At 42.8% G+C, this 24,209-nt stretch overlaps 1 protein-coding gene across 1 annotated transcript; it reads right to left on the bottom strand.

Moving 5' to 3' along the window:
* Positions 1-3,219: 3,219 nt before the first annotated feature.
* On the bottom strand, positions 3,220-13,085 carry LOC140918201 (cytochrome P450 2K4). The gene is made up of 10 exons (XM_073362044.1): positions 12,885-13,085; positions 9,370-9,532; positions 9,033-9,182; positions 8,105-8,259; positions 6,731-6,744; positions 6,249-6,414; positions 5,436-5,577; positions 4,623-4,810; positions 3,859-4,000; positions 3,220-3,407 (listed from the first exon to the last, which is right to left on the bottom strand). Exons 1-10 carry the CDS (start codon positions 13,083-13,085, stop codon positions 3,220-3,222), a joined length of 1,509 nt encoding a protein of 502 aa, XP_073218145.1.
* Between the last annotated feature and the right edge of the window lie 11,124 nt (positions 13,086-24,209).

Genomic DNA, 24,209 nt, shown 5'->3' on the forward strand with positions numbered 1-24,209 from the left:
AGAGCCAAAAACCCACTTGTAATCAGGGAGCGCTTTGGGTTATGGCGATATTAGGTTATGGCGGGTGTTCCCTGGCAAAGATGCACGGGGGTTGAGAAATAGCTGGCATGATGGTGCTACTGCTACCGACCCCAGGGAGTTCCCTGCGAATCATTGCTGCAGGCAACTCAATAGAGAGCTGGCTGGGAATGCAGTCGTTTCCCAGCATCTCCTGACCTATGAGTGGGACCCCACCTCCACCATGCCCCTCTTCCCTTTCAGAACAGCCCTGGGTGGATTGAGGTGAAGTCACCCACACAGATCCACCTCTGAAGACCCTGCTGAAGGTCTGGCAGTGAACAGCACGCTGGCACCACCAGAGGACCCACGAAGAGCCTTGGCCTGAACAGAACAGGAGGGGTCAGGTCACCAGTTCCCTTGAAGACATCAAAAGGTAAGGTGAAGCAGGGGTTCTTGGGAGGCAGTTATGGGGGAAGAGGAATTCATGGAGGTTTGTGACTCTAACCAAACCTAAAGGGGCTGGTCTATGCCGAGTTTGCACAGGCCTTCTAATACTGACCAGACATGCATTGAGAACTGCCAGCGCATGCAGATTTAGCCTCTGCTTCACCATGAGTTGAGCTATAGACACTGTTAATCTTTCTAATCCTTGTTACTCAGCGGGTGGGTGAGACCAGGTGTGGCATTGCTAATGCGGTTGCCAAGTTCCCAGGACCATAACATGATTAAACTATCTGAATTGACTTTGCATATTCCCGTGATGGGGAGACATTTAAAGGTGATAATTAATGAATAAGAAAGATCTGCTATAATTGCCTTTTCAATTGCAATTTTCTGATTTCAGATTAAATTCTTTCCTTTGAGCTAAGTATGGTATTTTTGAAAGGGTGTCTACATTTCTAAATATGCTTGTAGTAGTATAGATTGCACAGAGGTCGTGATGGGCGGGCGGGGGATAGAATATGGGCCTTTATTAACATTGGTTTTGCAGCATACCTGAGTCCATACTTGAGGGGCCATTGCACCTTTTGCATACATCAGAATTTGGCCCCAAATCTTGCTGTGTTATCCTGATCCTGAGAGGTGCTGAGGACCTGTAGCTTCCATTGGAGTCAATGGCAGTTGCATTTGCTTGGTACCAAACAAACTCAAGCCCATTGTTTGGTAAACTGGAGACCAGACAATATAACGTTGCTCTTCCTGGAGACTTCGCTGCTTAGTTTTGAAACATCAAGCTCCTTGGAGCATGGAATATGTGTCTTGTTTAATAGTGAGCAAAGAAGGCAGAATTTTCAAAAGCCTGGAAGTCCCATTCCCGGAAGCGACTTGGGAACCTAAGTGTGTCAGTCACTTTTGAAAACGGGATGTAGTCACTTCGTTCTTTTTGAACATTGTACCCACACTTAGCAGATCATCATAATAAACCCATGTGGCACCAATAGAGCTGGGACTAACAGAAAAATAGAAAGGGAAGATTGTGCTTGCACAAAGGAAGCCAAGCTGAGGCTTAGCGGAAAGTTTGAATCAAAATGTCTCAAGAAGGTTTTTAAACCCATCAAGTATTTCTAGTTGCATGTTGGCTGTGCTCCAGCTGATGCATGAGTGATGGGTTATAATCCAGGTGACACTTGTGTTGTGTGCTGTGAAATACCAGAGGAAGATTCTGACGAGACCATCAATCCACACTGGCTTCCTCTGCAGAGAACGCTTACAACAGTTTCTTTCCTTAGATTAAAAACGCCATTGATTACTGCCAGTTTATAGGCACCATTCTGGCAATGGATCCCTTTGTTCCAAGTCATACCCAGTTTTGATACCCAGTTTTGCTTTGCTGACGTCAGCAGAGTTCTTGAAAAGAATGATATGAAGGAGAGGGAAACATCTGACCTTAGTGGGAGTAACAGATAGCATGAAAGGAATGGAATGAGGCCACTGATGACAGGTACACTTGAGATGTATGGAATCTTTGTGTGCTTTGGTTGAATGCAGTGTTGCCAGCTGTATGCATTCAAAAAAACATGAATCAGGCCCCCCAAAATCATTAGATTGGCTTGAAAATCACGAGATTAAAAAGAAAAACAATAAATCTTTGCTTTGTTTTATTTGCCTTCTGGTTTCCATGCCTTTAGGGTGTACTAGGTCTGCATTTTCAGGCTTGTCTCTACAATCCTGGGGTATAAAAACTTACGTTTTTTTTTTTAATGGAAGCTAAGATTCTCAGGTAATCGCAGGAATCCAGAAACTGAAATTTTAAAAAAATAACCAAATATGGAGTGAGTTGGGAGCGCCATTTACAATTGGATGTAAAGTGCTTTAAAACAAAAAAGAGAGATCTTGGCCCAACCATGGCTGATGGTTTCAATGCTTGTGGGTAATCGGCACATCATTCTATTTTAGGACATAAAATATCTTCCCAGCCTGCAGCAGGTTCTATCTACAGAAAGGTGCTTTCAGTTATTTCAGTTAATCCATAGAATTCTCCATTCTTTCAGATGGGGTGCTGGGAAATTATAGGCATTTGATGGAGCAACTGGCTTTCATTTAGCAGAGACTGGAAGTGCTGCTTTGTCTGCGTTGTGTATTTGTTTGTCTCTTATGGGCTCCCTGTGTTTTCTACAGACCCTCCTGCCTTCACCTCTCTTTTCACACTGCCGACTCTGTGCTGGGCACAGCTTTCCAATCAGCATTTACTCATGTTCTCCTTCTCCTAAAGGCCGCAGGGCCAGATCCTCAGCTCCATCCTCCTTGAGCTACCAAGTGAGCAGGGGAAGCATGCAGGCTGCACCTGTTATTAGAATGGTGTAGCTTGCTCCCAGCCAACTTGTGGGCTAGCCAAAAGCTGTGGGGGGATGGGAAGGTTGGGCCATGGCCCCAGTGGCACATAGAAGTACAGGCACCATGAGTGACCTTGGCCTTGCACCAGGTTGACAAGAGGGAAAGACTGATTGAACCCAACCACCACACCTGCATTCCGCGACGCAGGAACAATCTGGCCCTAAGTCTTTTCCATCTCTACTATGATTCTGAGTCAACCGTTGCAAGGTAGCGCCACCTGTTAGAGTAACACAGCAGTTCTAGCACTTAGAGAATGAACCGTCATACCACAGGTCACCCCTTTCTCTCCATTAATTATCTTTTGTTTTTTGCATCGTTGCAATCAAAGATCCAAATTCAGATATCAGCCACAGACAATATTTCATGCATTCAGTTACATTTCAGTTATTCACGGGGCACAGCACAAATCAGATGGGGCATTGGGTTTAAGGTAAAGCCAACATCAGCAGTGAGATCTAGATCAGCCTTCGCCACCCCTGGATGCGGCTGGAAAATAAATTTCCGGAGCAAACCCGCAAAGAAGAGAAAAAGTTCCATTTTGGCAAGTCCTTCTCCAACGCAAACCCTTCGCCCTGTAAAGTTAACCACATGGAGGTCAATGGAACGAAAGTCAGCAAGGCATGGCTTGGTCAGTGCTTTTGTCTGAGATCTTTTAAAATGTATATACAGTCTGTAACAGCAACCAGAGGAGCCAGCTGACAACCCCCGACCACCCCACCCCCAATCTATATATCAGAAGGGCTATTTAAAAGGAAATAGTTTCTGCCCATTCAGGAAGTTGTGAGAATCTGTGACCATTCCAGACTGTCTGGAGGTTAGCAGACAAAGGAATGCCAGTGTCTACTTATGTGCTTTGGATGACTCACACCTAAATTGCCCAAAGTACCATTTAATCTGGAGATCCTCAATTTGAGGTGCCCCATTTCAGACATGTTTGGCCTGGTTTTCAGACGTGCCAAGCATCCGCTGCTCCCGCTGTACAATCAGTGTAACTACAGACTGAGCACAGGAAGTTGTTGTTACCTATGGAGAATGGTATAAATGCCTCCTTCCTAGTAAAGCTCCCATCAGCATCAAGGAAGTGGGAAGGGTTGAACTGATCTGGTGTCTCCCAGTGCAATTTGTCCTTCAAAACTGAGGTCAGCAGAGGAATCACTTCTATTCCCTGGAAGGAATAAGGGAAACTGGCAGGTGCAGCAGCCAATGGTCTGTGGTGGTCACTCTCACAAATTCAACTCATTCTTCCATGCAAGAAAGCAAAGAGTAGATGGATTTCTGAGCAGGATTAACTAGCTCTACAGGATATCTCCTTACTCTGTGGAATATTTAATCTGGTAGATTCACATGCATAGAAATAAACATCAGAACAGGAAGCTATAAGCACTGTTTATGGATGTTTAGTACCCAGAATACATGTTTTTTGATACTGAGATTGGTTAATATTCCACTTTCCCTCTTCACCTCATAACATAAAAATTGATTTATTTCCTAAGCGTTTTCATTCACCCTCCAAGCAAAGATCCAGCACAAGTTCTGTGCTTAGATAAGCAAATGTAAACCCAGAGTAACTTCACTGACAGCAGTCCAATTGCTCTGCATTTATGTGGCTCTAACTTAGTGTAGAATCTGGCCCATAGTTGCACTATCCGTTCTGGATGTAGCACAGATGGTACAGGGAGGGATTAAATACCGAAAGACCAAACACCAGAACTTCTTAAATTTATTTTCTTATGAGTGTTTCACAAAACTGAATATTTGCAGTTTCTGTTGTCAACTTCAAAACTTACCTTTGGTATCATATAACCCCTGAAACTAACATTGGTGGAAGTTGAACATGATACACTCATTGGGACAATATTGGAAAACCTTTGTATTTCATGTATCACTGCATCAGTGTAAGGCAGTTTTTTCCTGTCCTCCAGCATGGGCATTTGTCCTGGCTCAATGACCTGATCTATTTCTTCCTGAATCCTTCCTTGAAAAGGAAAAAGGAGAGGGATTGCAGTTTTCCAGGAATGCTGAGGATACTTTACCACAGGCTGTGAGCTCACTTTGTCTTGAAATCTCAACAGGATTAAGTTTAGCCAGGATTTGGGTGGCACTCCTCAGTAGAAAAATCTGCATGCTGCAGAAATTAGCGCGGGTTGGTCTGTAGGTCCCTGAGAGCTATTATTCGGCCAATGCAGAGTTAGGGGGTATTGTGGTAAATTCCATGCCTGATTCTATTCTCATACCAGTGTCACTCCATAGTCTTCAGTGGAAGTGAGAGCAGAATCCAGCCCACCTTCTCTCAGATAAGATGGGAAACCTATGAGTTTGTTATGCTGGTGTAACCTAATAGCTTGTAAGAGAGTTTTGATGGGTGGAGGCTTATAGAGGCTTATGAACAGAACTGGAATTCAGCTTTTCTTGTTTGCTTATGTATTTCAGTTAAGATTAGCTGAATGAAACCTCTTTGTAAAGCCAGATGTTTTCCAATTTAGCACTTAATGTTATTTACTCAAGTCTCAACTGTGGGAACCCTGCTGTCTCCCTTCTGTAACTGGAGACTTGATTAGGTATTTAACAGAATTTTATAAGAGATTAGTTCTTAGTCTTACTCTGAATCTCTGGGTATTTCATCATCATCAGAAGACCCCAACGGACAGTGGTAGATATAGTCTCAGTGCAGGCCGCAAAGAGGTCCAGCGTTGAGAACAGAAGATTCTCATTGTGAAAGTGTGTGTGAGAATTTCTTGACTCCTTTGAGACATGCAAAAAATGAACATTCGTTCTACAGCAAATGATACAGATGACTTTAGCTTTTGTCTTTTTTTCATCTTTGTTCCAGCTGTGTATGGGTATAGACATTAGGGTTAGTTTACTGCTTTAGTTTATTTTCGTTATAGGGAATAAAAGGGATATCTTGTAGACCAAACACCATAGAATATATAAGAATTGGTCACGCTGCAAGTATGCAAGGAGTGCTGGTATCATCATATTAAACAATTAGTGGACCCTCAGTTATCTCAATAAAGGGTATCATAGAAACATCAAACTGTTAGCTATGATGATTAGGACTTTGGCAACCCTTACATTCAGTAATAATTTACTCCCCCACTAGTCCCATTAATTTCAGTGGGACTACTCTGCTAATTAGTGATTAGTGATCACTTCATTAGTGATTTCACTTTAGTGATCACTTCATTAGTGATCACTTCATTAGTGATTTCAATAAGCCTACTCGTGGTGTAAGGTACTATTCAATGTGAGTATGGCTAGCAGGATCTAGCCCTGGTCTAGAGTATTCTGATCATAACAAATCTGTGTCTTCACACCTCCAGTTCCCTGCCAGATGCTCAGCATTAATAAATGAAGTGAAAGCTAACAGAACGGAAAGATGCAAGTTAAGCTGAGAATTAGCTTTAAAGTACCTGCTGTTGCTTCATCAGAAACGCATCAACAAAACCTGTTAAATTGTTTTTATTAAACTCCTGCCTGTGTTCCTTAAAGAACTTCTCCAGAAAAGCATTCAGCTCATCTACATTTCGTAACACGGTCTTTGGGGCTCCAAACAGAAATCCAAGAGAAATTATATAACTGGGAAAAACAAAAGGATTACTGTTCACCGGCATTGTGGTGAACCTGTGTAACATCTTTACATAAAATGGGTGGAGTCGGCATTCCACATCACACCAGCTTTTTCCTTAGTGTAGTGGGGTCTGGCAGTGACAGAGTTTGAGAGCATGGAGAAGCATGAAGAAGCATGGAGGGAGAATCCCCAGGGTGTACTTAGCTAATTCATGTAATGTTTCTGATGCGTCACAAGTAATTCCTTCCTGACCCCCCCCCCACATGTGAACTATGGATGCCCTGAAGCATCAAGATGGGAAGGTCACTGCATCCATGGTTTAGCTTGTACAGCCCAAACTGCTATGAGTGGTTATAAAGCTATTATGCCCTTGCTATTCCAGCCCTCCATGTTTGCTTCAATCCCTCTCTGACAACAGATTCCTCAGTTAGTTTATATGCCACATAGAGAAGCTTTTCCTTTTATTTGACTGCTTTTCAGTTTCATTGAGTGTGCTGAGTTAGGTGAAATTCACCCATGGTGCAAAGGTCAGTGGTGAGGATGGGTCTTCACATTGGTCTGAAATAGGGCAGGATTCATGGCACTGTTGCTGGGGTTATGATGGGGAGAGGCATGGGACCCATCCAGATAAGGGGGAAATGGCTCTGATTTCCTACCAAGTAGCACAAAGAGGATAGTGACCCCCCCCCCATCGGCTGGGGGTAGCAGCCACAAGGGCAGACCACAGATTGTGGGGGTCAATTTTCTCTTCCCCCCAAAAAACCTTCAATTGCTGGGTCTTTATGTGGGTAGAGTGAATGTCACTTCTTGTGAGTGAGTTGGGGAAAGGCCCCTGGGGTCAGTTTTCACTTGGCCCTTCACGGGTTGGTCCATTTCAGTCAAGTTCCACATTAATCTGCTGTTTCCTTTTCAGGGCACATCCCCATGCCACAGCAGAAAGGAATTAAACCTTAAACACAGTCACTCTGCTGCTACCTGCCTTGTCTGCCGTGGACACTGAGAGCCACAGACCTGGAGGGTGGGGATCTGAGCACGGAACCAGACCAAAGAGCACCCGCCCTGTTGCACTCGGAGACCACCAGCACCCTGCAAACCAGCTAACTGCCCAACCTACAGCCTAGCCCCATCCCACCCCAGGAGGCAGGGAGAACAAACAGCAGCAACTGAATGTCTCAACCAAAGCTGCTGGTGCAGCAGGATGGTTTGAGATGAGACAATCTAGTATGTGGTGATTCTGCATTGGATTTGAAGTACCAAATTCTGTCTGGGCTGGTCTGGGGGAGGGCTCAGGGAAGAGGCAGCCAGAATGCACAGTCCTGCAGGAGGCAGCCAGAGTACTTCTGCTGGCACTGCCTTCGTACCAGAGGTGGAAGCCCAAAGGGCCGCAGGTAGATGTGCATGCATGGTAGCATCAGGTAGCTGGGATGAGGAGTTAGGAATATGCTGTTTCTCCTTAAAGGACAACCAAGAGCTGCAGCTTGTGGCTCATCATGACTTGGGAGGCATTCTGTCTGCAACTGCTGTGTTCTAAAGATTTCCTCTGGTCATCACTGCGTCGTTATGATGGTTGCTCCCCGTCCATACAACCGACCCTGTCCCCTCTTCATTTTTAGCTATTAAACCCAGCAGTTAGCCCTCAGTCTGTTCAGAGTGGGAATGTGTTAATAAACCCCCCAAATTAAAAATAATTACCTGCACCATAGGAGAGCCCAGCAATTTGGAATTTTCATTTAACAACTTCAGCAAAGTTAGAAATATAGGATCTTCATATTGAAACCTCTCACCAAACAATATAGAGCATATGACATTGGATACAGCACTGTTCAGTATCATCTTCGCATCAAAGGGCTTCCCTATGTTTAAAACGATTAAAACAACTTGGCTTTGGAACTGCACTTGTGCTGAAAACATCAATTTCAGTCTACCATACAGAAGCGCTCACTCTCAGCTAGAAATGGCTAGATTTTGTTTTCTCTAGAGCGGTTGACTAAGTTCTGGTACACGCTGGGGTAATGGTGTGTAAAACTGCACATTCAAATGAGTGTGAACACAAAATCAGATCCTTGGTTATGGTTTCCTTTGAAAATGTTGTCCTTAACTCTTAGAGCTAAACAAGTTCACCATCCAGGATATGCACCAGGGCTACCTTTTTTGGATGCTTAAAACATCAATTAAGCAAAGTACTTAAGCATGTGCCTCACTTTAAGCACATGAGAAATCCCATTGACTTCACATGCTTAAAATTAGGCGATGTCTACACTACGCAGCTTTTAGCAACATGGGTGTGCCCCTACAGCCGTGCTGCTAAAAGCTGCACCGTGTAGCTGTTGTTTATTGGCAGGAGAGGGCTGTCCTGCCGACAAAAAAATACTACCCGCGACAAGCAGGAGCAGCTTTGTCGGCAGGAAACTGCTCCTGCCAACAAACCACTGTTCACACTGGCACTTTTCATTGGTAAAACTTTTGTCGTTTGGGGGTGTGTGTGTTTGTTTTTTTTTAACACCACTGAACAACAAAAGTTTTGCCGACCAAGTTCCAGTGTAGACAAAGCCTTAGGCTCATGCTAAAGTACCTTTCTGAACTGGGGCCTAACTGTCCGTTTCAGGATGAAATTCTTAACACTCACCCTGGTGAGATTCAAAATAGTTAATGATGAAATTTAGCTCTTCAAGAATTCGCACTTCAATGGTTTTCTTTCCAACTCCAAAATCCCATAGGGTAGATAAGGTGAATCTTCGCATTGTTTTCCATAACTCTCCGTGACTGAAGGCTATGCCTAAAATACAGGTGAACACACTGGTACCGAGTTTGATTAATGAGTGCTTGTAAAGTACCTCGTATGAAAGCTGCTATGTACTTTCAAAGTATTCTATGTATGAAAATGTGTAGTAACAGGATTTTTCCTTTTCATAAGAATACACTAAATATGATCAAATTCAAAAACAAAACAAAAGCTTGTTTACCATTTCTGTGTTTTGTCTTCCTAAATATTGGTATTTCTGCCCTCTCTCCAAATTCTTCAGCATGATTTAAAAGGGCATCCTTAATGTTCTCATAACCAGCCAGCACCACTGCCTTTCTGGATCCAAAATGCACAGTGAATATGTTGCCATACTTCTCAGAGAGCTTCAACATGTAAGTAAATACGTTAATTCAGAAACAGTTCTGGATCCCAGATGTAGCTAACAGTGTACCATCATCTGTGTACACATTGTCTGAGTAGTAACCCCACAATCTTCTAAGCCTGATATGCCTCTCAGACCCGGTGCGACAAGTTCTGTCTTCAGAATACACTCATGGAATGAGAACAGCTTTATATAGAACTGAGGTCAAAATCTAGCCCAGTAAGAGTCCAAAGGGCCCAATTCTATGCAGAACTGAGCACTCTTAACTCCCGTTGACTTCACTAGGACTTTGCAATGACTTCAGTAGGAATGGGAGGCATTCAGGGACAGATTTTTAAATGTATTTAGGCGCCTACTAGGATTTTCAAAAGCACCCAGCTGTCTGACTCCCATTGAATTAACCGGAAGATTAACCATCATACACAGTAGCATACACAGCATATGCTTGGCTACAGGCATAATCTGGCACTATATTGGTTGCAAGAAAATCTTTGCACTGTATGTAAAGAATTCTCCCATTCTACAAAATGAACATGTTTTTCCTTCTAGCTTTTAAATAGTTGCTGTAGTGGAGGCCACAAAGCCCGAGGCGTTTCTTGTGCTCATTCTAAATGCCTCTAAGAATGTTTAGCTAATTGGATCAGTTAATGGGTAAAAATTCCAGTGCCTCTTCTCTACAAAAGAGATGTTGTCAGACTGTTACAGGGGACTGTGCCTTTGTGATAGCTGATCAGAGGTGAGTCAGATGCTGTCCCCTGTTCTGACTGGTTTGTGTCTTGGATGGCAGAGCCACCAGAGCAACTGCTGTGTCATTGCCCTGCTGGCCCCTGCTTTGAGGGGCGTGGCTGGAATAGCTTTAGTATTATCTTGTGCTCCCCACATCTGTCTGTAGCATACACTCTCTTGTCTCATAATGAGGCCGTAAGGCTCAGACTCTCAACGTTTTTTTGGTGCCTAACTCCCATTGATTTCAATGTTGCCAAGACATCCCATGACCTGGCAACATCCAGCTGATAAAACAGCCCCTGGGCCTGTTTGCAACTAGGCATAACTTAGAGCAAACCCAAGTTTGCTCTAACTTATGGCAGGTGCTGGTCCTACCCCAGGGCCTGGTGGCATAAAGGTGGTCTGAAGCCACCTTTGCAACCCTTTTTTTGAGCTGCATTGAGCACAGCTCAGTTATAGGCTGGGATTTGGGCCAAGTTTTTAATTGACAAATAGATATTTATTAATATATTAGCAGCCAGCGCTAGTGTCTCTGCTTGCGTTGGAGGACATGTCATGTTTGTCTCAACTGACAAAGCCCACGGTCTTCACTAGGCCGCTCATGTCAGGCAAGAAGGACTTGGTGAGAGATGCCATTGTAGGACTACAGTGTTCTACAGTAACAATCCGAAATATTGCTGCGCTCACACAGTGACCAGTATAAAATGCTATAGCAGAGATGTGCTGCATGGGGTCCTGTTGACTTATAATAACTTACCTGTTATCAATGGACTTGTGCATAAAGCATTAAAATACAATCTACAACATTTGCAAGAAACAATTCCAAAAATAATTCTATCTTTGGCACTTGTCTCCCCAGTAGTTGCAAGGAGGATACTGTTTCAGTCGTATCAAGGATTATTTGTTGTCCGTCAGACACTGGAATCCAGCCTTGAGGCATATACTCCTGGATAATGTCACAGGAGCTCTAGGCTTTAATAGCAAGGTAAGAATGAATCATCTGTTACACTCCACAGCAGCTTTGACAATCTAATTGTTCACTCAGAATTTTATATCTAGTTTAAACATATTCTGAGTCATCTGTGCCAACATATTTCATCTTGTTTCATATGTGCCTAGGTGATGATTTGCAATGCATTATGTACATATTGTAAACTACATTTCAGATTACAAGAGGCTCCTGCTATTATGCAAGACAAATTGAATTTTGTTTTCATCACATGATGGTTTGACAGCTTGGGAGATTCTTTGCTGTCAACTGTACAGCACAGCTAGGGTGACCAGATGTCCTGATTTTATAGGGACAGTCCCGATCATAGAATCATAGAATACCAGGGTTGGAAGGGACCTCAAGAGGTCATCTAGTCCAACCCCCTGCTCAGAGCAGGACCAACCCCCAATTTTTGCCCCAGATCCCAAATGGCCCCCTCAAGGATTGAACTCACAACCCTGGGTTTAGCAGGCCAATGCTCAAACCACTGAGCTATCCCTCCCCCGTTATTTGGGGCTTTGTCTTATATAGGCACCTATTACCCCCCATCCCCTGTCCAGATTTTTCACACTTGCTGTCTGGTCACCCCTAAACACAGCACCACACCAGAAGTGGGTAATCATAGTAATTTCCCTGCTTTCCTTCAGTTAATTCTTTGCATGAGTATTTCTTGGCATCACATCTGACTTGCTGCTGCTGACTTCTGTCTGCAACATGAATATTTGATCTGGCAGCCTTGAAAATAGGAGGAAAACTGCTTGGCAAAATGAGTCAGCATGCCATGGGATTCAAAACAGCTTTGAAAGGGATTTGAATGGTTCACACCTCTTCCCATGAACACCACTGTTGTTTTATGAAATGAGGGATAGATCAAATTAAAATATATTTAAGCTGTTTTTTTCCTGTAGGAAAAAGGTGTCCATGGAACTGCCCAAACGGGGTGAAATTAAAATCATGCACAAGAATCTTAAATATAGGCCTGGTTGGGAATTAGTCAATGAGAAGGAGAGGAAGACACTCTCCCCCCATCCCTGGATACCTAATACAATAGGGTACTTACCTAGAATATGGAAGACTCTGGTTCAAGTCCCTGTTCTACCTAATTCAGAGCACTGGATGACTGGCTATTCCAGGGTGGTGTGTGTGTCTCTCTCTCAATTTTTTGCAAACAGAATTCTTTGTTTTCCTGCCAACCCTACTAAAATAACACTGGCTCGGGGGAAGGGATGAATTTGCACTTGCCTTAGCAAAAAACATCAAACACTGGAAATAATGTACAAATGAGCAAGTCTGTCTATGTTTGGGATGATATCTTTTTTAAAAAGGAGGTACAGCTCTGTCCATTTAATATATGATCCTTATCCTGCAATCAGATCTACACAGATGTGCCTTACACCCACACAGTGTCTCATTGGATTAAATGGGTATTGTCACATGCTCCAGGGTCCACTCACATGGCTCTGACTGAAGCATATTTGTGTGTGTATGTAACTATAGATAAAAATTTTAAATGTGTTCATTTTTGTTTCCACACAATGAAGATACAACGACATCCTTATTCACTAGATTTCCTTTCACTTCCCAATCATCAAATATTGCAAAGCTCCTCATATCTATTCAGTCATTTCTATCCTACCTCCATCAGCGACTGGAACGGCTTTTTCAGATCCACCACATTCAAGTTCCCGATGAGAGGAAGGGGAGGTGGCCCTGGAGACAAACTGCAAATTGACTTTTTGGAGCTGGTCAAAAAATAAATGAAAGCCACCAGTCCTCCTGCCAAACAGAGCAGCGAGCTAGTGCTCAGGTACTGTAGCAAAACTTTCACCATGGTCATACTTAGATCAAGGTACAGCACAGGGCGAGGTGAACAAATACATGAGCATCTCATCTTGGTGCTGCCTTTTATAGAGATGCCTGGACACACCCTCTGGGGATGCAGCTCTTTCATAGTGAGAGGGGTTCAGACCTCTGTTTACTTACAGTGAGATCAGATTTTGTTGGGAAACTGTCAGCAAAAGCCCTGTTTCAAACATGGATTATCCTGGCTATTATTGAGCCAGAGCTCCTATTTCATCCTCAGCACTTGAGCAGGGGTTATTTTCAGGTGAATATCCTCAGTAATGTGTTTGAGCACTCAGGAGAGTAAGGGCCGGATTCTGCTCCCATTGAAATATTGGGCCCATAATGGGAAAGGGAAGTCCCTTGTGCTGAATTTGCCCTTGGGTTACTCTGGCCCCTGGCTACCAGCCCTGAGCAGCATAAAATAAAGTGGAAGAGCATAAGAACAGCCATATTGGGTCAGACCAATGGTTCATTTAGCCCAGTATCCTGTCTTCTGACAGTGGCCAATGCCAGGAGGAAATGGACAGAACAGGACAATTATCGAGTGATCTATCTCCTGTCATCCACTCCCAGCTTCTGACAGTTACAGGTTTAGGACTCCCAGGGCATGGGGAGCATCTCTAACCATCCTGGCTAATAACCTATCCTCCATGAGCTTATCTAATTCTTTTCTGAACGCAGTATAATTTTGGCCTACACAACATCCCCTGGCAACGACTTCCACAGGTTGACTGTGTGCTGTGTGAATTTTTCTTTGGTTTCTTTGAAACCTGCTGCCTGTTTTTTGTTTGTTTGTTTCTTTTAAACCTGCTGCCTACTAATTTCATTGGGTGACCCCTGGTTCTGGTGCTATGGGAAGAGGTAAATAACATTTCCTTACTCACTTTCTCCACACCATTCATGATTTTATAGACCTCAATAATATCCCCTCTTAGTGGTCTCTTTTCCAAATGCAGGGCCGGCTCTACCTTTTTTGCCACCCCAAGCAGGACGTCTGAAGACAGAAGCTGCCGTCGATTTGCCGCCGCGGCACAGCGGGCAGAGTGGGGCTGCCGCCGAATTGCCGCTGCTGCGGAAAGACGAGTGCTGCCCTGACGGCACACGGACTGCGGCCCCTTTCACAGGGCTGCCCCAAGCACCTGCTTGGAACGCTGGTGCCTGGAGCCGGCCCTGTCCAAATGGAACAGTCCCAATCCTTTTAATCTCTCCACGTATGGGAGCTGTACCATCCCCCTAATCATTTTTGTTGTTTTTCTCTGTACCTCTTCCAATTTTAATATATCTTTTTTGAGATAGTATGATCTGCACACAGTATTCATGGACGTACCACAGATTTATACAGAGGCATTATGATATTTTCTGTCTTATTATCTATCCCTTTCCTAATGGTTCCTAAAATTCTGTTCATTTTTTTGACTGCCGCTGCACATTATGTGGATGTGTTCAGAGATCTCTTTCTTGAGTGGTAATAGCTAATTTAGACCCCATCATTTTGTGTGTATCGTTGGGATTATGTTTTCCAATGTGCATTACTTTGCATTTATCAACCTTGAATTTCATCTGCCATTTTGTTGCTCTGTCAGCTGGTTTTGTGAGCTCCCTTTGTACTTAAGTCGCGGGTTGCAGCGGTAAAAGCTGCCTGCAACACTTGCTGTGGTGTGAGGCCTATGGCTGGCTGATGCAGTCCCAAGACAGGGCGGACCCAGCCAGGAAGGAGGCAAATCCAAGCTGAGTGGATGATGAGCTGACTCAGTGCATCTCACAGGCAGCCTCAGCCTGTGGAGTTGCTACTGACAATTGCAGCAGCAATCCCCAGATATATTCCCAGAGGATAGTTCAGGGAGTGATGCGCCCCTCTGGTGCAGCACCGTGCATGGGCTCACAAAGGAGCAATTTCCATTCCTTTGTGTCCACCGGAGTGAATCCAGCTCTCAAATTCATTGGAGACATAATGTATTCTGCAAAACAAATTGTTATAAAATAGCCCAGAGTGCCATGAATTTTAACTATTGCCAGGGGCCAAGACAGGAGCCAATTTGGGTCTATACTCCAAATCAGGGTATTTTTCACATCATCTGTAGACTCTGCTTGATTATTAGGCCGTGCTGTAGTAGAGCCCAATAGAAATCTTTAATTTTAATAATACTTTTGCTAGGGCGCTCAGAAGCCTCTGGGTGTGAGCTGCTTGGATGGGAAAATGCTGATTATTCATTAATAATAAAATTACATCAGCCAAAGGCACCTTGAATCAATAAACTCTAACTAAATTAACAAAGGCGACTGTACATCCCTGTCCGCTCTTAGATGCTTATATCAAAGGGGTTTTATGGCAAAAGGGAATAACCCTAGGAAGCGTAGACTCTGGTCAAGATGTGCGGAAAGGAAGAGGGAAGATATGGATGGGCAAATTACTCAGATTTGTCAAGCAGTTATGCAAGCCATCCTGAGTTTATTTCCTTTAATGGACCTTCCCATAAGCACCCTTTTCTGACACATGGAGCTCTCATAGACATGAAGATATGTGCTGATGGATCCTACTAACTGTTGTCTCTGATCTCGCCACAATATTAAGAATATGAGGAAACCCCATGGACACAGCTATAACCATGTTTACTAATGATACACAAACATACAAGGTCTAGCTATTGCCCTGTTAGGGTTCTGGGTGGCTTCTGCAATAGAAGATAGGGAGACCCATTAAAGGGGTCCCAAACTATTTTAAAGGATAGTACCTGATTCCTAACCACTACAGTTACATTCTCTAATGACACAGGGCCAAAACCTTTCTCAGGCAAAACGCCCACTGACTTAAGAACCTGCACTGTGATCCCTGGATAAGTGCAGGGAATGATTATGTGAGAACTTTAGCTTTGAGAAAATTTTTTTTTAAACCTTGCTAATGCCGTTCCCCCACCTCCATTTCCTCCCTATACTTCTTTGCTTCTGATCTGCTTCTGCTCCCTCTGAACCCAGGCTCTGCCGATTCTGGGGGTGGGGGTGTGTGACCACATAGGATTGGGGAGAGAGCATTGTGGAGGGATAACTTAGCTGACATGAGCAAGCCCAAATTAAGACAAGCCTGAACAAGTAGCTGCTGAGCAAGCCCAAACAAAAGATTGCTGAAAAACTAACATTTGGGAATATGTTCATGGTAAATAAGGGAGGCAGAAGCTTAATAAACTAAATATTGTGGATATGTTTATAGTAAACAAAGTAGACTGTCACACCCTGAACTGATCAACTTGCCTTACACAATCTGCAAAGTAATTGGTCCTTAAATGCAAGAAGTATAGATGTTAGTAGTAGAAAAGATGAATATAAACTGTGTAGCATGTGACATGAATTGGAATTGTGGTATCACCCCGTACCTAAACCCCCTGTGTCTGGGCCTGGCCAGCATGGGCGGAGAGCTGCCTAATAGAGTAACCTGAGTGAGGAGTTGGAGTCGAACTGAGTTTTTTGGACCCCTGGGGAGCTGGATGAAGTGTTCTTCCAGAACTGGATAAGGTGTTCTGGATAAGCTGAGTGGAAAGGTCTCAGAGGGAATCCGAACACATTGCTCCTCACTCTGCTAAGCTTCTTTTCCCCTCCACCATCACAAGCTGAAGGGAGCGTCAACCCACAGGGACCAAATTTTACTGTGTGGACACATGCCATTTTATCTGCAGCTCAGGGAAATAATTCATGCATTTGTTGTAGAAATTGGGCCAATAGATTAAACATCCACACTTACCTAATTTCTGTGTGCTTGCCCTGAGAAGGACATATAATCCTCTAGTCGGAGATAGGGTAATAACAACTACAATAATAGTAGGATAATGCAGAGGGAGAGAGCTATTATAAGGCTGTAATTCAATCTCTGAGTCCTGATAATGTAATAAACCAGGAGAGTGAACCTCAAGGAGCTCATATGTATCACAAGACTTTTCAGCTGAATTACAACCTGTAGTGATGCCTACCAGCCCATGCATTGTTATCTAAATATATATAAAGCGTGGGAACAGCCTATTAAATGTTAACATTTTAAAAAGACTTTGGTGTGATAAAAAGCACAATGTTCTTTGCTGTTATGGATTCCTTTCACCTTGACAAATGCTGATTCGGGAGAGGGGGAAGGAGCTCTCAAACTTTGGCCTCTTTCCATTTCCTGTAATGGTATATTGGCAGAGTATATGAGATCCCACCTGTGTCTCCCTCAGCTTCTGTGCCCCTGTGTTTATTTCTTAAAAGCATAAGGGACTAATATCCTACGTATCTGACACATACTTTGTGGCACAAGTAAGTCATGTCATTTCACTGTCAAATCAGTCTGCTTAGAAAAGAAAGTCTTCAAAGTATGTTTGAAAATAATTACCTTAATGTGAATTTTCAAAGAACACTAGCTGCATTTCCATGTTCTGTGCATCTGACATTGGGAGTCATGATATATTGTGTGTGATGGCTCTGATAACTGGAAAAGCAAATGGGATTGGTAAGTTGTCTCCTGCACTAGGCTCCATCTGGAAACAAAGCTGGATGCATACAGATCCTGGGTTTGTAACAATCATGTGCTTGCTAGCACCCCCTTCACAACAAATCTCCCACAGGAGCTCTGCTGCTTTCAGAACCATCAGTCTTGCTCTTCATTCAGTCTCTCATAACCACAAAACAAACAGGAGATTCTGTGATTTCAGAACTGATGGGGATGCCCATTATAGTTTCTGTTTGTAGTATAAACCATTGTTACTGATGACAGAGGTGCAACTTGTGAGACCTTAATTTTTGCCAAGGAGATAAGACATTTTTCTTTTGATTGTTCAGAGTTGGGAACCGATTTTTGAGGAGGTCGAATTATGAAGAGTTTTTCTTCACATTTTTGTAGACTCTGGGGTGACTGGAGAGTTCAAAGATCATGGGATATGGGATCTTTCATCTGCAGGTTGCCTATTTAAATGGTAGCAGCTCAGAATTGTACCAGGATGGTAGTAACCCAAAATAACAGTCATCCGAGATTCATTTACAATCTATGTGAAATGAGCTGGTGGTCTCAGGCCACATTCTAACAGACAAAGATCCATGTAGTCAGATATTTCTTTACAGAGTTGGGTTACTTGCATTTGGATTCAGCAGTTTCTTCCTGGTCACCCCCAGTTGATAATGGAGGCAGAGACAGGGATATAACTTGTATCTTAAATGCAGCTAAGACTTTGGTTCAGCTGACTCCAAAAAATGTCCCTATGTATGAGTCCATGCAGGGAAGGAGGGGGCATTCTTTAGTGGTTAGAGCTGGGGGCTCAGGGCCAAAACCTCTCTTCCTGGCTCTGCAAATTAACTCACTGTGTGTGACTTTGGGCAACTTTCCGCACATTCTTTCTTTTCTTTCTTTCTTTCTTTCTTTCTTTCTCTTTCAATCCCTGGTGCTGCTTTGGCTGAATCTTGAGAGAGAATGATCAAGCATTCTCGCGAAGTTTGTACAGTGCCTATCATGATAGGGCCCTGACCTGGTTGGCTTGTAGGCTCTAACACAAGACAAATGTTAAATAAGATAATAATACATATCAGAAAGCCCCACTGAGAACCCTGGACTAGCTGCAAGGCCTAGGATTGAATGGCCATGGATTGCTCTTTCTCTTAGGGGTGTTCTCCAGATCAGCATTAGGGAACGCTGACAATCTGGAACCGCTTGCCATGGCTTTTGTTCTTAGCTTCTTCTTTCCATAAAGAATGAACATTAGTATCAAATTCATGTCTGATATGTTTGTTCTTGTTCATTTGATTGCAAGCACACATTTCCTGCAACTATTCCAGGATAAAGCCCTAAGGTCTTTAGGAGTTTTGCCCAAGCAAGGACTTCTTGATCAGACCTACAAAATATTATCAGATTAAGTACCTGGTATTTTGAATCTCCATGTTCTAAGGCTATGTCCCTGCAATGGGATGTGCTAGTTACAGTCCTGGGATCAGTGCAAGATCTCACTGGCATCCAAGCTAATGGATTTCAGTTCAGGATTTGGGTTCTATATTGTACATGTGCTTGGTAGCTATAAAAGGGTACCATAGCTAACTCTAACTGGCTGAAACATGTATACTTTCTGTGACACAGCGGCCCATTGGCCGTTCACTACTCTATGTCAGCAACTCTTGTCAGGCCTCATATACTGTACTTCACACACTCTTGTCATCATAATCTGTATCTAAAAGGTATCATATAAGATATCATTGGAAAACTAATAACTCACTGATCTTGAATATTCTTGTGTGATGTATGTATGGGCTGTGTACAACGAGTTATGAATATGTGCTAGAATTATGTTCCTAAAATTTGTTTGGCAAGCAATGCATAAGCACAGCCTGCCTTAGATAAAGGAAAGTGTATTTGATTGTCCGACCAGCCTGGTCGTCAGGCAGACACAATGAAGGCACATTTACATAAAAGGTAAACAAATCCATCAACCCTAGTGAGTGGGGGAGATAGCCTCTTGCGGGGGTCTGAACCTCAGATGATAAGCAATTGAATCTACTAATTGTAAGAAATATTACTGTGTTATCAAGTAAGGTCCTTTATGAAAACTACTTACACACTGGTGATGAAGATAATTGTGAAATGTATGTTTTAATGCTATATGAGGAATTATGGATACTTAATGATATTATACTTTAAAGTCTGTGACAAAACACAGGGAGAAATGGGTTTTCTCCCAGACAAAAAGGAAGGTAACCCATAAATTTAAACAAGATGTGACCAAAAAACAATTGAAGCCCCATTTACATATAAATCAGCAGGGGGATGGGAAGTCCACAGGAAGCAAAGAACAGCTTTGGTCACAGTGAGTTTTGGAAGATATAATGAGAAAGAAGCAGCCATCAGAGGAATGAAGTTCTGGAATAGCCTTCCAAGGGGAGCAGTGGAGGCAAAAGACACATCTGGCTTCAAGACTAAGCTTGTTAAGTTTATGGAGGGGATGGTATGATGGGATAGCCTAATTTTGGCAATTAATTGATCTTTGACTATTAGAGGTAAATATGCCCAATGGCCTGTGATGGGACACTAGATAGGGTGGAATCTGAGTTACTTCAGAGAATTCTTTCCTGGGTGTCTGGCTGGTGAGTCTTGCCCACATGCTCAGGGTTTAGCTGATTGCCATATTTGGGGTCAGGAAGGAATTTTCCTCCAGGGCAGATTGACAGAGGCCCTGGGAGCATGGGTCACTTGCTGGAGGATTCTCTGCACCTTGAAATCTTTAAACCACGATTTGAGGACTTCAGTATCTCAGACATAGGTCAGGGGTTTGTTACAGAAGTTGAGTGAGTGAGATTCTGTGGCCTGCGTTGTGCAGGAGGTCAGACTAGACGATCATAATGGTCCCTTCTGACCTTAAAGTCTATGATTCTATTATTCTATCTTGGTCTCCATCACTGGACAGACACAAGGGGCCAGAGTTCTTGCAAGCTGAGAAAGATGGGTCCTTCAACCAAGAGGTTGAAGTCTAGGGAACTGAATATAGATGAGAAACCTGCTTAGGCAAAGATCATTCACCTAGGAAGACAAGGGAAACCAACACCTTGTACTTCTGTGGAAGGTCTTGACTGAGAGAAAGTCAGCCATGGCTTGGAAGAAAAAGATCGGTAAGAAATCTACCTTGAACCAAGGCTGAAGATTGTAAAGTTTTAGCCACTGGAAAGTATATTTTACTTTTATTTGCTTGTAACCTACTTGTATTTCTCCCTTGTACTTGAACTCACTTAAAACCTCTCTCTTTTTGTTAATAAACTTGGTTGGTTTAGATTAAAAATAAAACAAGTGCTTTGTTTGAATTGAAGGGATTGTTAACTCCAGCTAAAGTAATAAACTGTATATTGGTCTCTTCAAAGGAGCAACAAACCTTATTACTTCTCTGAGTGTTCCAGGAGAGGGCTGAACACTTGAGGGCAGATGGGACGCGTCCTTCCCCCCAAAATACTTCCCAAAACCTTGCACCCCACTTCCTGGACAAGGTTTGGTAAAAAGCCTCACCAATTTGCCTAGGTGACTACAGACCCAGACCCTTGGATCTTAAGAACAATGAACAATCCTCCCAACACTTGCACCCCCCCTTTCCTGGGAAATGTTGGATAAAAAGCCTCACCAATTTGCATAGGTGACCACAGACCCAAACCCTTGGATCTGAGAACAATGAAAAAGCATTCAGTTTTCTTACAAGAAGACTTTTAATAAAAATAGAAGTAAATAGAAATAAAGAAATCCCCCCTGTAAAATCAGGATGGTAGATATCTTACAGGGTAATTAGATTCAAAAACATAGAGAACCCCTCTAGGCAAAACCTTAAGTTACAAAAAAGATACACAGACAGAAATAGTTATTCTATTCAGCACAATTCTTTTCTCAGCCATTTAAAGAAATCATAATCTAACACATACCTAGCTAGATTACTTACTAAAAGTTCTAAGACTCCATTCCTGGTCTATCCCCGACAAAGACAGACTATAGACAGACACACAGACCCTTTGTTTCTCTCCCTCCTCCCAGCTTTTGAAAGTATCTTGTCTCCTCATTGGTCATTTTGGTCAGGTGCCAGCGAGGTTACCTTTAGCTTCTTAACCCTTTACAGGTGAGAGGAGCTTTCCCCTGGCCAGGAGGGATTTCAAAGGGGTTTACCCTTCCCTTTATATTTATGACAGGTCTCTTCAAAGGAGCAACAAACCTTATCACTTCTCTGAGTGTTCCAGAAGAGGGCTGAACACTTGAGGGCAGATGGTTTGGGGAAAATTTGGGGCTGGGGGTGCGTTGGGGTCACCTTACAAATAGCAACCAAAGCTGGTGGAGAGCAGGGTGGGGCTGTTGTGTTGTAGGCAGACTGCTTGGGTCAGAGAGAGCTGAACCTGGGCAGCGCGTGCACACATATTCAGGGAACTGCATGCTTGTCTGCTGGCTATTGGTGTCCTGGTTGTGAGCCACAATAGCAGAGCGTTTAAGACACCCAAGGCAACAGGGCAGGTGGTGACAACCTCTCATGGGTCTGGGCTGAACCCCAAAATGTGACAATCTCCTAAATCGATGTCTGTACAACCATCAAATAAACACAAATTACCAGCAAAAAGTTTACTGAGCACTCTTTTTGTCAAAAAAAATCAACAATTTTTCAGTATTATTGCGGATTGTATAATCTAAAGAACAACACTAATTCAAGCAATGGGAGATCTTTTACATCTTCAAAGTAATGTAAATTGAAAGGTGAAGGTCCAGATTTTCTAAAGTAACTAGTGTTTGGAGACCCTCAGTTTTGGAGTGGCCAACTTGAGGCATCAGAAAGGGGCCCGCTTTTCAGAAAATGTTGAGTACCTCTCCACATAAGGTGCTTTGAACTGAGAACCCCAAACTGGAGACACCCAAAACACTAGTTGCTTTCAAAAATCTTGACCCTAATGTTCAATTGGCATCTTCTTATAGCACAGCTATTTTAGATCTTCTTAGCTCAGGGAATCTCACGTATCGTATTTCTTGAAAGAGATAATGTGTGAAAAGCATTTAATTCAATATTGTCTTGTTACTTTGCATCATTATTTTTACTGAGAAGAAAGTATTGAAGGAACTAGTTATCTTGATCTGCTCTTGGGTTGGCACTCCCTTTTTTCACACTGATTATCTAATTTTGGCTTCATTTTATACCCTTGGGAAAAATGAACCACTAAACTGCTTATATGCATGTATTAAATTCTAACACAATTGGTACCTTTACTGGAAACTCTAGAAGATCAAGTTAATACCTGCAATAAATAAATTAAACAAACATAAACCAACAACCTCCTCTAGAACCAAGTTCAAGTTTGGGTCATTAAAAAGACTAACTGCCCCAAGTTAGATGGTGAATTATGTAGCAGGGAAACAAAACTTTTCAGATGCAACCAAAAGACAGAGACAGATTGTCCCCTATATGGGGACAACCCTGTTGATCAGGAAATAATTTCACAATGGGATCCCCACTGAGATTTTTCCCTTTGATTTTTTTTCTCCACTTTCTCTATGAGGACTGCAGGGAGGCACTAGCCCAGCCCATTAAGCCTGGAGCTATGGAACATAATTCAGGCAGTTTGGTAAAATCAGATACTTTGATACGTCAATTAAAATTGTTAAAAAAAAGCAAAGCTTTTTGTCGTGTGTTTATTCCTCTGAGGCCCAGGAGGCATCATGGTGCATATATTTATGAGTGAGAAACATCTCCCTTTTATTGCTAAGTGTTATAATGAAGTCAAGTGGAAAAGCGCTATTTACTTTATATTGAAAACATCTATTGTTCATAGGCCTGGAAACATAATAATAAATAAAATCTCATATTTCAAGCTGTGTAAAACAGTTGCTTATGTAATACAACTTTGTGTAATTTTCCATTTACAGTTTCAAAAAAGGTAATAGGAAAGCAATCAAAGCATAAAGAAAAAGCACTTTAAATGGTGCTGCAGGTAATATTTCTGTAATAGTTTCTCTTAACAATTGCAACTGTTTTTCTTCACCCTGATGCTTTCTATTTATCTCACTCATTTAATTAAAAGAAAGTCAACAGATGAAAAACCAGCTTTAACCAAATCTGAGTTAAATCAACACCATTTCTCAGTCTTGTTTTAGAATAAGAGCTGAGTATGTTCATACAATACGCAGCATGGCTGCCATTCCCAGTAGTTGCTGCTGGTGAATTTATTTGACTTTATTCATGTTCTGCAGATATGGGCTCAATTCAAAACTTAAGATCCAAGCAGTCCTGAACTTTGAAAAAAGGCTGTCCAGTTATGAACTACATAATTTTGCCCCATCTCTAATCACCTGTGCTGTTATCACCTAATCAGGCTACACAGCATAGTTTACAGCTTGTCCATCCTTCGCTACATCATTTCATTTCTGAAGTTGAATTTTGTGCTGGGAAGTCCCTGTGTAACACTTACAGACCCTGGTCGTCGGCAGGCGGGATCGAATCTGGCACCTCTGGAGCTTAGTGCATGAGCTAAAAGCCATATGGCCCTTAGGTAAGGCTTTAGAGTAGACCCATTAATCTCTCTCTCAGTGGTCTCGGGGCCACTAGTTGGGACAGAACACCACTGTGACAGTGCCCCTCTTAAGGCTTTATGGAGATATGTTTATGAATGT

Source organism: Lepidochelys kempii, chromosome 10 (assembly GCF_965140285.1).
Source record: "Lepidochelys kempii isolate rLepKem1 chromosome 10, rLepKem1.hap1, whole genome shotgun sequence".
NCBI lineage: Eukaryota > Metazoa > Chordata > Testudines > Cheloniidae > Lepidochelys > Lepidochelys kempii.

What these genes read in the sequence shown, in the direction of transcription:
- LOC140918201 (XM_073362044.1), bottom strand. Translation starts at nt 13,085, where the DNA reads ATGACCATGGTGAAAGTTTTGCTACAGTACCTGAGCACTAGCTCGCTG. An exon ending in GAAGACAAAACACAGAAATG is followed by an intron (nt 9,183 to 9,369) that starts GTAAACAAGCTT and finishes CCTGTATTTTAG; the next exon opens with GCATAGCCTTCAGTCACGGA. An exon ending in ATTTATACCATTCTCCATAG is followed by an intron (nt 3,408 to 3,858) that starts GTAACAACAACT and finishes TTAACTTTACAG; the next exon opens with GGCGAAGGGTTTGCGTTGGA.